The 12,131-nt window shown below is 60.0% G+C and overlaps 1 protein-coding gene across 2 annotated transcripts; it reads right to left on the reverse strand.

Moving 5' to 3' along the window:
* Nucleotides 1-238: 238 nt before the first annotated feature.
* SIPA1 (signal-induced proliferation-associated 1) lies at nucleotides 239-11,884 on the reverse strand. 2 transcript variants are annotated; one of them, XM_079103352.1, is made up of 17 exons: nucleotides 11,772-11,884; nucleotides 11,527-11,619; nucleotides 8,670-9,431; nucleotides 7,958-8,085; nucleotides 7,699-7,875; nucleotides 5,515-5,689; nucleotides 4,744-4,847; nucleotides 4,321-4,478; nucleotides 3,623-4,232; nucleotides 2,998-3,272; nucleotides 1,713-1,931; nucleotides 1,511-1,622; nucleotides 1,320-1,428; nucleotides 1,139-1,240; nucleotides 996-1,080; nucleotides 723-801; nucleotides 239-629 (listed from the first exon to the last, which is right to left on the reverse strand). In XM_079103352.1, exons 3-17 carry the CDS (start codon nucleotides 9,346-9,348, stop codon nucleotides 483-485), a joined length of 3,159 nt encoding a protein of 1,052 aa, XP_078959478.1. In that variant the 5' UTR covers nucleotides 9,349-9,431; nucleotides 11,527-11,619; nucleotides 11,772-11,884; the 3' UTR covers nucleotides 239-482. The 2 variants fall into 2 exon arrangements, with proteins under 2 accessions (XP_078959478.1, XP_078959477.1); XM_079103351.1 differs by lacking the exons at nucleotides 11,527-11,619; nucleotides 11,772-11,884 and having other exon boundaries at nucleotides 996-1,050; nucleotides 8,670-9,370.
* Between the last annotated feature and the right edge of the window lie 247 nt (nucleotides 11,885-12,131).

A 12,131-nucleotide genomic window follows, 5' to 3' on the forward strand; every position in this document is an offset into this window, starting at 1 on the left:
CCAGAACCAGGAGACCTAAGCAGTGTAGGTGTGGAGTATGGAAATTGGCCACCAATTTCCCACAGAACCAAATGTTGGGAAAAGCCAAGGGGGAGAAGCCAAGGGGTGGCCTAACCTCAGAGACCCCCTCAGTGCTAGCCCAACCCTAGGCCAGTATTCCCAGGGCCTGTCCTTCTAATTGGTCCTGGGTGCTTCTTGTGGCCTCAGGGCCACCCCCCAAACACATCTTGAACACGTGTACAGACACTGATACTGTGGCTTCTTTACTCCCTTACATCCCCTTATCTCCACAAAATATTTACAAACAGGGACGTGTAGGGGCACCTTTGCCACCAAATGGGCTGGGGAGTTGGGGCAGTGCTAAGACGCGCCATGGCGCAGGGAGAGATCCTGAGTAGGGCCCAGGGCTGGTGTGACCCAGGTGCCCTGAAGGGCCCAGGCAGTTCGAAGCAGGTCCAGTCAGGCTGGGGCTGAGGATGAGCTCAGGCCAGGTCGGTAGTGGGCGAGCTCAATTGCTTGGAAGCCAGGAGCAGGCGGGTGGCAGCGCTCTCCGACTCAGCCAGCAGCCGCTGGTTGTTGTGCCGCAGGCTCCGCACCTCCTCCTCTAGGGCTGCCCTGTCTGCCTTCTCCTGTGTGTGTTGGGCGGGCAGGAGTGGCAGTCAGAACAGCCACCCCTTGCTGTGGCAGCCCCATGACTCTCTGCCAACCCCAGGCCATGTCACCTTCTGAAGGTCCTCCTGCAGCTTCCTGAGCATGGACTCCAGGTGAGAGACTTTCTCTGACAGGCTCCCAGGTTCTGGCCTGAGGACATGAGGTCAGAGAACTCAGTAGGACCATTTCAGGGGCAGCACCACAGGCTGGCACCCAGAAGCCCCTCAAGTGTGTGGGACCCAACCCCTGTCTTCTGAGACTTAGGTGGACAATGAGCTCCAGTGAACACACGCAAAGGGTGGCACATGGGCATATAGAGGGGGCTATGTGGGGGGGGGCCTTACTCAGCATCAGACTTTGGAGTTCCCTTGGGGTCTCCGCTCTCTGGGATGGGCTGTCCTATGGGACAGAGGGGCCATGTGGGCAGGTCTGAAAGGGAGAAAGAATCCCATCCTGGCTCTTCCTCCCAGCACCCCGGTGGCCTCACCCTCCCGGGACAGCGACTCCAGAATGGTGTTGCAAGTGGAAGCAATCTCCGAGATGGACTGCCACTCATCCTCCAGGGTCTCACTGCCGGCCTCTGACATGACTGTGGGCACAAGGAAGGGGCTCAGCAGAGGGAGGCCCACAACCACCCTCTGACTCCCTGCCCATTGCTCCAGACTCACTCTTGCTGATGGAGTTCCTCAGAGACAAGGTTCGTGGCAAGAAGGAGGCCCTCAGTTCTGGGGCTGAGTCTGCTTTGTCCTCATGGCCACTGGGGCTGCATGGCCGGTCCTGGGGACAGAAGTGGATATTGATGCAGTGATACCAACTGCCACCTCTGTGCCACTGGGTCCAGGGCCTTGTTTCTGCTCACCTTGGAGGGGGGTGTCTCTCTGCCAGCACCATGCATTGACGGCTTGGCAGTGGTGGCCAGTAGGAGGTCTGGGGTGGTGTTGGGCAAGACTGGGGCCTCATCTGACAGGGAGCTGGGAAGAGCAGGGGTGGCTCAGACCTGGAAGCTGGTTTCCCAGAGCCTTGCCTGCCCAGGCCCCACCAAGCTGGCCAAGAAGGTGCACCTGCGGGGCGATGCTGGGTTCTGGCTGTGCAGGAACTCAGTCCTCTCCTCTGCCAGATCCCCTGCCCCTGGAGGGCCACTGCCATCCTGCAGGCACAGGCGCAGCAGCTGCTTTGTGGTGGGCAGGAGGACCACCTTGGGGATCTCATCCTGCACAGGTTCTGCAGTCCCCCGCCGGCCTGGTTCCTGCAGAGACAGCGTGTACAGCTCCGAAAAGCTCCTGAGGGAGATGGGAAGGGGTGGCATCAGGAAGGGCTCCCCAATGCCCCAGTGTCCTGCATCACCAGCACCACCCCCAGCTGCTGCCAGAGGCACACTACCAGGGGAGAGCTACCCAAACTCCCCAAGAATGGAAAATGTGTGCCTGGTTGATGCCCATTCTTCCAGAGCTAGGCTCAAATCCCAGGGCTGCCCTGTGTATCTTGGGCAAATCACTCCAAATGTCCACTTATCCATCTATGAAATGGGATAGTAGTACTAAGCTTGTATCATGCTATGAGAGTTTAAACAACCATGCAAATCGCTAAGTATCCCAAATTCACTGCCAGGAACCAGATCTGGACAGTGCCTTTTTCTTTTCTAGAATGTATGCCTTTTTAGCAACTCATGTGAGCTAAGAATGATTTAAATGTTTAAATAATTGAAAGAAATCAATAGACTATTTCATAACAAGTAGAAGTTAGTCCAAACTTAGCACAGTTTGACTTGCAATGTTTGGACCTTGGGATAGGTTGGTTAATTGGCAGTAACCCCTTCATAAGGCAAGCAGCATCTAAATAAAATCCAAATACTTCAGTGTCCATAAATAATTTTTGTGAAACTCAGCTGCACTTATTCATTGAGTAGATGTGGTGGAGACAGGACATCCCAAAAAGCCTAAAATATTTACTGTCTGGCCCTTTACAGGGCAAGGTGGCCTATGCTTGGCTTAGCAGAGGAAGTGAACAATAGTGGGAGGGGGTGTAGCAGCGGCCATCCAATCTTTTTTTCTTTTTCTTTTTTTTTTTTTTGCAGTGCTGGGGTTTTGAACCCAGAGCCTTGTGCTTGCGAGGCAAGAACTCTACCAACTGAGCTATATCCCCAGCCCCCATCTAATCGTTTGACGAGTGAAAGCAACAGTGCTTAATTGGTTCCACTCTGAGTAAAATGCAGTTCAGGGAGGCGAGGACACACAGGGCTCTCAAGAATGAAACGCATACACATGCGAATCCTGAGAACGCTGGTGGCCACACGGGAGGCACAGACTGCCCAGTCCTCCCACCTCCCGGTATCCCCAGCGCCCTGACCTGCGGGGCCTGCCGCTCTCGTCCGCGGGTAGGACGGTGACGCAGACCTTGGGTGCAGAGCGCAGCAGCTGGGCAGCAGCCTCGGGGCCAAGGCTGGGCAGTGTCTGGCTGCACACTCGCAGCAGGCGCGCCCCGGGCCGTAGCCCGGTGGTCTCGGCAAACGTGAAGCGCTCCACGTGCGTGATGAAACCCTCAGGGTCCACCTCGAAGCCCAGGCGGCCTTGGCCGTCGCGGGGCAGCGCCAGCTCGCGGGTCTCGCAGCCGCGGCTCACCAGCTGCAGGTGGGGCGGGGAGTGGGCGGGGCTGCCAGGGGGCGGGGCTGCCAGGGGGCGGGCCCGCGCCAGCCCCCGCCCCGCCCTGGGCCACCTAAGACTTTCACCGCCCTCCCTGGAAAGTATTAGCGACCCAACGGCCAGGTGACTACCCGAGGCTCAGACACCAGAGGTGTCCTGCTGGAGCTTAGAGTTCACTAAGTTCCCAGGCTGGTTTTGCCTCACTCCCCGACTTTCCCTTTCACAGGTGGCGGGGGCGCCAAAACAGGTTTCGACCCGGCGCGCGAGGGTACCCTGATGGCCAGCGCCCCTGAACCCCATGCTTACTCCCTGGCTGTTTCCCTCAGGCTTACCTGCAGGCGCGCCACGACCTCGCCCACCGCCTGACCTGGGGCCCCTTCGAACCGCAACGTGATCGCCTCCCCGCGGCCGTGGTACAAGTCGAGCTGCTGCTCAGAGAAGGTCCAGGCCAGCACATCGCGGCAGGCGCAGTTGAAGACTACGCGGCCATTCCGTGGCGTCACCAGCACCAGTGCCTCCGCTGAAATGCCCAGCAGGCAGGGCACCTCGGCACTGTCAGGGCCTCCTGCTTGGGCTCCAGCAGCAACCCGTGCCCCTGGAGCTGCGCGCACGCCCCACATCAGTGCACCCGCCGCCTGCAGCTCAGTGCCTGGTCCCCGAGGTGTCGCTCGGCGCCTGCCACCCAGGGAGGGCAGGCCAAAGCGCGAAGCTGAGTCTAGCGACGTAGTGGTCACCTCGTTGGTAGCCAGGTCCTGTAAGTACTGCTGGCGCGTGCGTGTGGCCATGGCGTGGAATTGGCGTGCATGTGCCGCTGCCTGCTCACCATTGAGAGCCTTGGCGAGCAGGAAGGCCCGAAAGTCAGCGTTGGCTGCAAAGGGGCCTCCCCCCGGGGGCAGAGCTGGTCCAAAGGCTGGAGTGTCCTGGGTGCGGCTCACAGCCACCCTGCACAGAGGGAAGCTGCAGTGAAGGACAGCAGGGGGCGTCCTGGACCCAGTGCCCATGGGAAGCCTGGGACAACCCGGGTGCCCACCTGTAGGATGTGTGCTGCGTGCAGGGAGCATGTGCCCGCACCACTAAGAACACGTGCTGGAAGTGCGAACGGATGGTGGTAGGGCAGAAGGGCTTGCTGCCCGGCTCCTGGAACACGATGGTCACAATGTCATTGCCGATGTGACGCTTCCTCAGGAGCTGGGGGTTAGATGGCGGGGGCGGGGGTGAGAGGGGCTGTGTACCCTCAAACCCCTCATTCAGGGAGGGCAAAGCCTGGGACTGACTGGCTTCCCCACCTATCCCTGATGAAGGCCTAAGGTGTTTGTCTGTCTTTGGGAAGGTGCTACCAGAGGGGAGGGTTGCAGGAGTCAGGAGTGCTCAGGTCAAGGTCAAGTACTGCCACCCACACAGCACCCTCCCAGAAACCCCTGGCCATTCCCCACCCATGCCAGCCCCTTCACACCTGCTGCTGGTTATTTGGGGTGTAAGGCAGCATTGTGGACACGTGGAACATGATCTCATGGTCCTGGTACGTGGTGTAGAGGGAATGTGTACCCGTGGAATCCGCTGTAGCCAGGAAGTTGGGGACATGGAGGGGGAACAGAGGGAGTCCAGATGGCTTGAACCTGCCATCCCCATTCACACTTAGGAGCCTCCATGCTCCGACAACAGGTAGACAACCCCTTCATGCCACCAGCCAAAGCCTAAGTCACAGGGTCTGAGGGCTTCAGCTTAGCTACTCCCCTCCTCCCCAACAGGCTGCAGCCTCACCCCAGGGTGGAGGGGGTCAGGACAGGGGTGTCGAGATAGAACCAAGACAGAAGTGAGAACGGATCTCAGAGAGAGACAGAGGTGGGGTGGGTGTCTTAGGAGGGAACTGACAGCCTGAGCAGGTGGGGCATGCTGGCGGTGTGGAAGGTAGGCAGACGCTCTGTAAAAACAACTCCCAGAGGGCCTTGGGGCCCGACCATCCAGGGAGGGAGGGTGCTCCCCTGGAGGCTGGCTTCTGGAATGTGTTGGAGGGGTGTTACCCCCAAACCACTGGGCCCCAGCTCAGGCAATAGGGTCCCAGGGCCTTGGAAGAAAGCTGAGCCCTCCTTCCAGGCCACAGCCTGGCTTTGCAGTCGGACATGTCCTCAGCCCCAGACTCTTGACAAGGAGTGACAAGGGACACCAAGGAAGCCTGTCCCTCAGCACAGGTTCTGCCCTACCCCTCCGGTCCCCAGGGCCTCACTTTTGGTGTCCAGCTGAGCCCGGTAACACTCAAAGCCTTTGAGCCGCACCACATCACCCAGCAAGGTGAGGAACTGTGTGAAGGCCGCCCCCGCTTCCTGGTTGTTGTACATCTCCTCCTCGGAACCCTGGCCGGCCCGGCAGTACAGGATGCCCACCTTGCGCTGGAAGCTTAGCTGGGGAGAAGAGGGTGGCAGAAGGCACAGGCCTCAGTATCCCATCACTCCCACCCCCACCACATTAAATGCAACGGTTGAGACCCTGGCCCAGGGGCTTGGCCTTGAGTCCCAGCCCTTTTTGAGCCACTTCTGCATCCTCACTAACAAGCGAGAACAGTCTACTCAGGAGGGCAGGCAGGGAGGAAGGCGTTGAGCTCTCCCAGGACAGGAGAGCAGCTGATTCACACAAGGCATTCATTCCCCAGAAACATTCACGTTGCCATCCTCCTTGACTCGAGGCTGGACCATCCTCCTCTTCCTTGAATTGGGGTGCCCCCACCCCAGCCCTGAAAGCCATCTCTATTCCCAGTCCTTTTCCTCCTGTGGATAACCACACATAGCTCAGGGCTCTCTGATCCCATTAAAGTGACCCTGGGGTCTCTCCCAGCTCTTGCATTCCTTCTGAGCTCAGAGCTAGAGCCGGGCATGAGTGAGCCCTGGGTTCAAGCCCCAGCACCACACACACACACACACACACACACACACACACACACACACGGACCTCGACTTCTCCTACAGCTCACGGATGCAGCCGCAGCCCACGGATGCAGCCGTGTCCTGGCACCGCTGGGCCGCACCTGGCTCTGACAACCGAAGCCTCACTTTGCCGGGGCCTCTTCTCTACCTACGTTTCTCCCCTCGGTGGCTGTGGTGGCCACCTCCAGGGGAGGACACCGCTTCTCTGACTCCAGCCCAGACCCATCTCCCAAACTCCAGGCCTCTTTCCCCAGCTGCCAGGTGCTCTGCCAGCACTTTGGCACCTCACCTCCTCGCTGCAACTCTCTGGTCCCTTGTCCCTCTTCCAGGGTCTGGCTCCATAAAAACACTATTCTCAGGAGCCAAGAAGCTGAGGAATCTCAGTCTTCCCCTTTTCAGTCAGTCACAAGGGCTACTGACTCTACCCCAGGACTGTCACCTTCTTGTCACCTCCTCTATCATCACCACCAAGTACAGCCTGGATAATTGTAAAGGCCTCAGCCTGGTCTCTCTGCCTCTGCCCCAGCTTAGTCTCCTGTAGCCAGAGGGTCGCCGTGCCTCTCAGATCTGCCCTAAAACCTGCCACAGAACCAAAAGCAAGCCTTTTCCACAACCCCTGGAGCCCTCCTCCACCCACACCAAGCTGCATGTGACACTCAGTCTCAACCATCACACAATTTCTTTCTCCAGCCCAGACGCCGTGCTCAACCCTGCCTGCAGAAAACGCCCGTGCGTCTTGGCTGCAGCTGCTGCACTGCCTCCATGGTGGGAAACCCGGCCAAGGAAGGGCGTCAGCACCAGCCCGCCACAGTCCCTTGCTGATGTCCTGTGCCTATATTTCAACAATTCTCCGTGGGTCTCTCTCCCACACCCACTGTGAACTACTCAAGGAAAGAACCTGGCCTGGACCCGTCCTCAGCATCCAGCCTTCGGCCTGACACCAAGAGTACATGAGACATTTGTTGAATGATAGATGAAGGACACAGAGGACAGTCAGGCCAGGGGGCGGCTTTCAGCACAGGACAGCAAAGAGCTTCCAGCTGGCCTGACTGTCCCAAAGCATAACAGGAAACTTCAGGAAGAAGCAGCAAACCATATTGAAAGGAGACTAAGCAGGTGTTGCAAGGCAAATTGGCCAGGAATGAGGATGGGACAGCAGAAGCCCCAGGGTCAGTCACACCAGGGAGTCTGGGTCTTAAAAGTACACTGCCTCACCGTCATGGTGGAGCTCTTTTAAAATGCAGACTGGTACCCTGGACCTGGGCTGCAACCCCAGAATCTGCATTACTGAAGAGACCCTAGAGGCTTCGGAGGCTGTTGGTCTACAGATCTTTGAGAAGTAAGGCTCCAGATAACCCCTGACACTGGAGGTGAACTGGCTTTCCTGGGGTCCCTGTCCAGCCTGGGATCAGGGTCAGGGCTAGGGGAATGGGCAGGCTGAGTTCAGACAGGGTCTAGATGAGTCAGGGCCTCCCGTCCTGTCCACTCACCACTTGTTCGTCCAGCGTAAGAAGGGTGCGAGGCACCTTGGGGGAAGCTGAGCCCAGACGCAGGCATGTCGGGCTCAATCGTGGTGCCACATGCTCCAGAAGTTTCCTTGGGGACAGGCCTCGTGGGGGGCCTGGTGGCAGTGCATCCTCTGAGATGGTGCCGCGGAGGGTCCGGAGCTGTAGTGGTGTAGGGGCACTTAGGAATCATACGGGGTAAGGATGAGGGAACCCTGGCCCTGATCCCGTGATCCTGGCCCACCTGTGTAGTCCTTACGATGATGCGGTAACTGTGTTGGGTGCTACCTCCACTGCCTTCTTTCTCCTCCCGCCGCAGGCTCACTGCTACTGGGCCCAGAGCCTCGTCCATCCCGAAGAAGTTCTGGTGTTCTGGGGAGAGGCGGGCTGTGGGTGATCGGTTGGGCACCCCAGGCTGTCACACCCACCGGGATCCACCACACCCATCATGCGCCCATCTCACCAAGTGTAGTTCCTGGGCTAAGTCCTACTCCTTCTGCAGCCCCGCCCACATCACAACCTGCCCCAGACCCAGGAGGCCAATGCCTGACAGCACCCAGGCTCAGATGCTGCCCTGGCCCCACCCCACCCCCATATTCTTCATTCCTAGGGAACCTGTTTTCCTAACAAGGGTGAGAACAAGGTTTCTGAGTGCAGGCCTTTCAGGCCCTCATGAAATGTGGACAGGAAATCTCTCCCCAGCCTGGAGGGTTATGAGGATGAACCAGATGGAGGCAGAGGGGTGTGCCTTGGCTAGGGATGAAGGGCCAGGGCTTAGCCTTAAGGTGAGCCCAGCAGAGCCCTGGCTCGGCCCCTGTTCCTTCCTAGAGCCAGGGACTTTATGGGGGGGAAAAAGAAAAGAAAAACAGCCCCTGATCCCTACTGTATTCAGTGCAGGTGACAGGGACCTCTGTCCCAACCCCCTCCTCCCTCTCCCCCAGCCCATCTACACTCACCTTTGCCATAGAAGTACTTGCGGTAGTAGCCAGCACCCAGGTCTGCGTGCTCCAGGCTGTAGGCTGCAGTCCGGTTTTGTGGCTCCTCCAGGATGGACACGGACGCGTTGGGCAGAGCAGGTGGCACAGGTGGGGACACCAGCCCACCCAGGCCTAGCTCGCCCTCACCCCCAAGCTCACTCACAAAGCCAGGTGCCCCAAGCAGCAGGTCCGAGCTGGCAGCCTGGTCCTCGGCTGGGGCCGGGGTCCCAGAGCTGGATTCCATGTGGCTCCCTGTTCCCCGTGGCCATGGAGCCCAATCAAAGAGCATGCTCTGGACGTCATAGTGAGCAAACCACCGGGGCTCCAGCACTGGTGGGAAGGTGGGCTCTGGCTCCTCTGCCGGCAGCCCCAGCAGGGCCAGTGGGTCAGTGAAGAGCCGGGTGGGGGCTGCAGCAGGACGGCTGGCTTCCTCATGACTGTGGGCTCGGGCCCGCGGGCTGGCTGGCGTGGGGGGCCGGGCCTCGCCTGCATCACTGCCGCTGCGCAGCAGAGGGCCCCGAGCTGGCCTTGGCTCGAAGGTGTGTGGTGTCAGTGGGGGCCGGGCTGGCTGGCGCAGCTTACGGGCGAAGAGGTCATCGGTGGGTGCTGGGGCCATGCCCCGCCGAGGGCTCCCCACACCGCCAGCCCACATGGGCATGCTCTGTGGGCCTGACCCTCTGGGGACTGGATCGCATTGGCGGATAGGGGTGTTTGGTGCCCAGCCTGGCAGCCGTTTCTGCCCTGAAGGAGGAGAGGGCTGATCAGAGGGGCCTGGGGAGAAAACAGGAACCCAGGCCCCCAGCTTGGTCTTCCACCACCCCGGTTGGCTTCCGGCCCCCTCCGAGACCATCAAAGCTGCTTCCGCTTTCCTGGCCACTTCCTTGTCTGCCTAGGGCTGAGGTTTCCAGCCCCTTCCCCGGCTTAGTGCGGGCCGGGCTGTGGTGCCTTGGCCCTGAGGGTCCTAAGTCCTGGGCAGCCCTGGGGCTGCCAGTTCCCACCCACACACCTTTGCTTTGGCCTGGGCCCAGAGTGAAGGTCCCCACCAAGGCTTGGCCCAACTGGACAGACAACTTGGTTTTGGCTGGGACGGGAAACCCATGGGGCCACTGGTGTCTGGGTCCTGCCTACTTGACAAAGGGAGGACGTCCTGTCCCCAGAGACCTTCCTCCTGCACCTCCCACTTCCTCCAGGGTCCCTGAAGACCTGAGCACCCAGAGGCCTGCTCTCAGAGCCCTGGCTCCTACAATCTCAATACTTCAGGGATGCAGGGGTTCCTGGGGATGGCCCCAGGGCCACAGGAAGGGCAAGAGGACTTCCTTCAACACAGGAAGTGGCCCCAACTTTGGGCCCAGCCCCCTTCCTGGCCCACATCATTAGGAAGGTGTTGGGGTCACTCAAGTCAGTCGTGAAACCCAAGTCACCCTAGCTTGAAGGACAGACCCCAGGCCCAGCCTCTTGCAGGTTACTGTGCCCACACCTGGGAGCAAGAAAGGGCTTGCTGTCTAGGCCCCTTTGCTAGAACTGGAATCCATGGGGACCTCTGCCTACATGGTCTCAGTGATGCGGACAGTGAAGTCTGAACCTCATGTAACAGAAGGTCAGTCAGGTTCAGAAAGCAGATGCTCTTGCCTAAAGCAATTCCATGTGAGAAAAGGACTGTCAATCTCCAGGGCCTTAACTGCACCAGCACACTCCTGTCCCTGTGCATAGAGGGCTGGGCATGTGGCTCAGTGGTAGAGCACTTGGGTTCAATCCCCAGTATTGAAAAACAAACAAAACAAAACAAAACAAACCCCAAAAATGAAAAAAAAGGAACCTGTCTGCGTAGGTGTGGGGCAGGTGGGGGTTGGGCCAAGCAAGGCTCTCGGTCTCACAGGATGTAAGACTGAGACACCCAAGGCCCCAGAGACCTGCTGGGCGCGGAAATGAGGTGAGGCCAGGGGCAGGTGTGAAAGGTGGTGTGAGAACACGGCGGGGGCCACCCCCAAGTGAAACCTTTATGGAATGGGCAGCGGGGGCAGGGGCCTGAGGACTTTCAGCTGGTCTCCAGGACCAAACAAGGGGAGGCTGGCAAAACTCAGGGTGCCTCCAACCTTGGTTTCTTGGGACAGGCTCTGACGTGGACCGTGAGCCCCTGTTTTCTCATCTCTAAAGGGGGGCTAACTATCCCTGTCTCCTCCCAAGACTGCAGGAGACTGTGAGGAGGAAGAAGCCATCAGAGCTAGCCGGCTAAGTGCATGACAGATGCAGGCTCCGGGTGCCAAGCTCTGGGCCCGCGCAGGCTTGGTCTGGGCTAGGCATGGGGGTGGGTAGGAGAAGGCATGAAGGGGGGGGGTCTGTGCAGGTCCCTGCTCCATGTGGGCTGAGCTCTCTACACGTGTGAGGGAGCTCTGTAAGCGTGTGCAGCCCAGCCCAGGGACCAACTCTTGCCTTGGCCCAGTGCCGGGCTCTGGCCCTGCCTTGGGGGTGTTCTTGGATTCTGCCCCCCATCCCACAGCTTTACACAGGGTCCATTGAGGCCGGGACATTCCTCGCAGTTTGTGTCACTTCGGGGGAAGGGGCAGCCCCGCCCCCACAGATCCGGAAGGCCTGGCTGCCCCAGGAGGCGGCCCTGGAAGCTTCCCAGCACATCTGGAGGTCATGACCCCATCTCTGCTGCCAGGGGGCCCGACAGATGTTTCCTCCCAGTCCAGGCTCAGGACGGGGGGCGGTGTGCAAAGGCTGGGGAGGAGGCCGCCCAGGGAGAAGGGGAGACCCAGAAGAGGGGGAGTACCCCTCAGCAGGAGGGGCAGTTGCCAGCGCCAGAGAGGAGTCAGGCGCCACTGAATCCACTCACCGGCTCACCAGCCGGGTTAAGCCGTCATGCAGAGGAGGGAGTGGGAGCCGTCGGACGGAGGCAGAGGGCTGGACGAGCTGACTCGGGACTGAGCTGGAGCGGGAGGAGGTTGGGAGAGTGCAGGCAGAGAACGCGGTGAGGAGCCCCGTCTCCACCCCGACACCACCACCAGTGCCCGCGGCCAGGCCACCTTGTTCCTGTCTGGCCCGACCGCAGGGCTCCCCAAACCCCGCTCCCACCAGTACCTCTGGAGCTCCCGCCCGATCACAGCTGCCTCCCGTGCCGCGTCCTGCTGCCTGCTCTCCGGCTACCGCTCCCGGCTCCGGCTCCGGCTCCGCCTGGGGGCGGGGCCATGCGGGGGGCGGGGTCAGGCGGAGGGGCAGGGCGGGTTGCGAGCTGTCGGCGGCGGGAAGCGCCGGGGGCGGGGACTCCAGGCCTGGTCACCGTCAGACCCGTACTCAGCAGGCCAGCTCCAGCCCAGGCACCTCCAGCCACCCTTTTCACTGGGCTCACGATCTGGCTGAGAAATGGAAACAAGCGTACCTGCTTTCCAGACCAACTAGAAGGGCTAGAAGACACCTAGCGTCCAGCTCCAGTCCAGCACT

The sequence above is a fragment of the Sciurus vulgaris genome (assembly GCF_902686455.1).
Source record: "Sciurus vulgaris genome assembly, chromosome: 11".
Lineage (NCBI taxonomy): Eukaryota > Metazoa > Chordata > Mammalia > Rodentia > Sciuridae > Sciurus > Sciurus vulgaris.

What these genes read in the sequence shown, in the direction of transcription:
- SIPA1 (XM_079103352.1), bottom strand. Translation starts at nt 9,348, where the DNA reads ATGCCCATGTGGGCTGGCGGTGTGGGGAGCCCTCGGCGGGGCATGGCC. An exon ending in TCATCGTAAGGACTACACAG is followed by an intron (nt 7,876 to 7,957) that starts GTGGGCCAGGAT and finishes ACACCACTACAG; the next exon opens with CTCCGGACCCTCCGCGGCAC. An exon ending in ACTCCAAAGTCTGATGCTGA is followed by an intron (nt 802 to 995) that starts GTAAGGCCCCCC and finishes TCATGTCCTCAG; the next exon opens with GCCAGAACCTGGGAGCCTGT.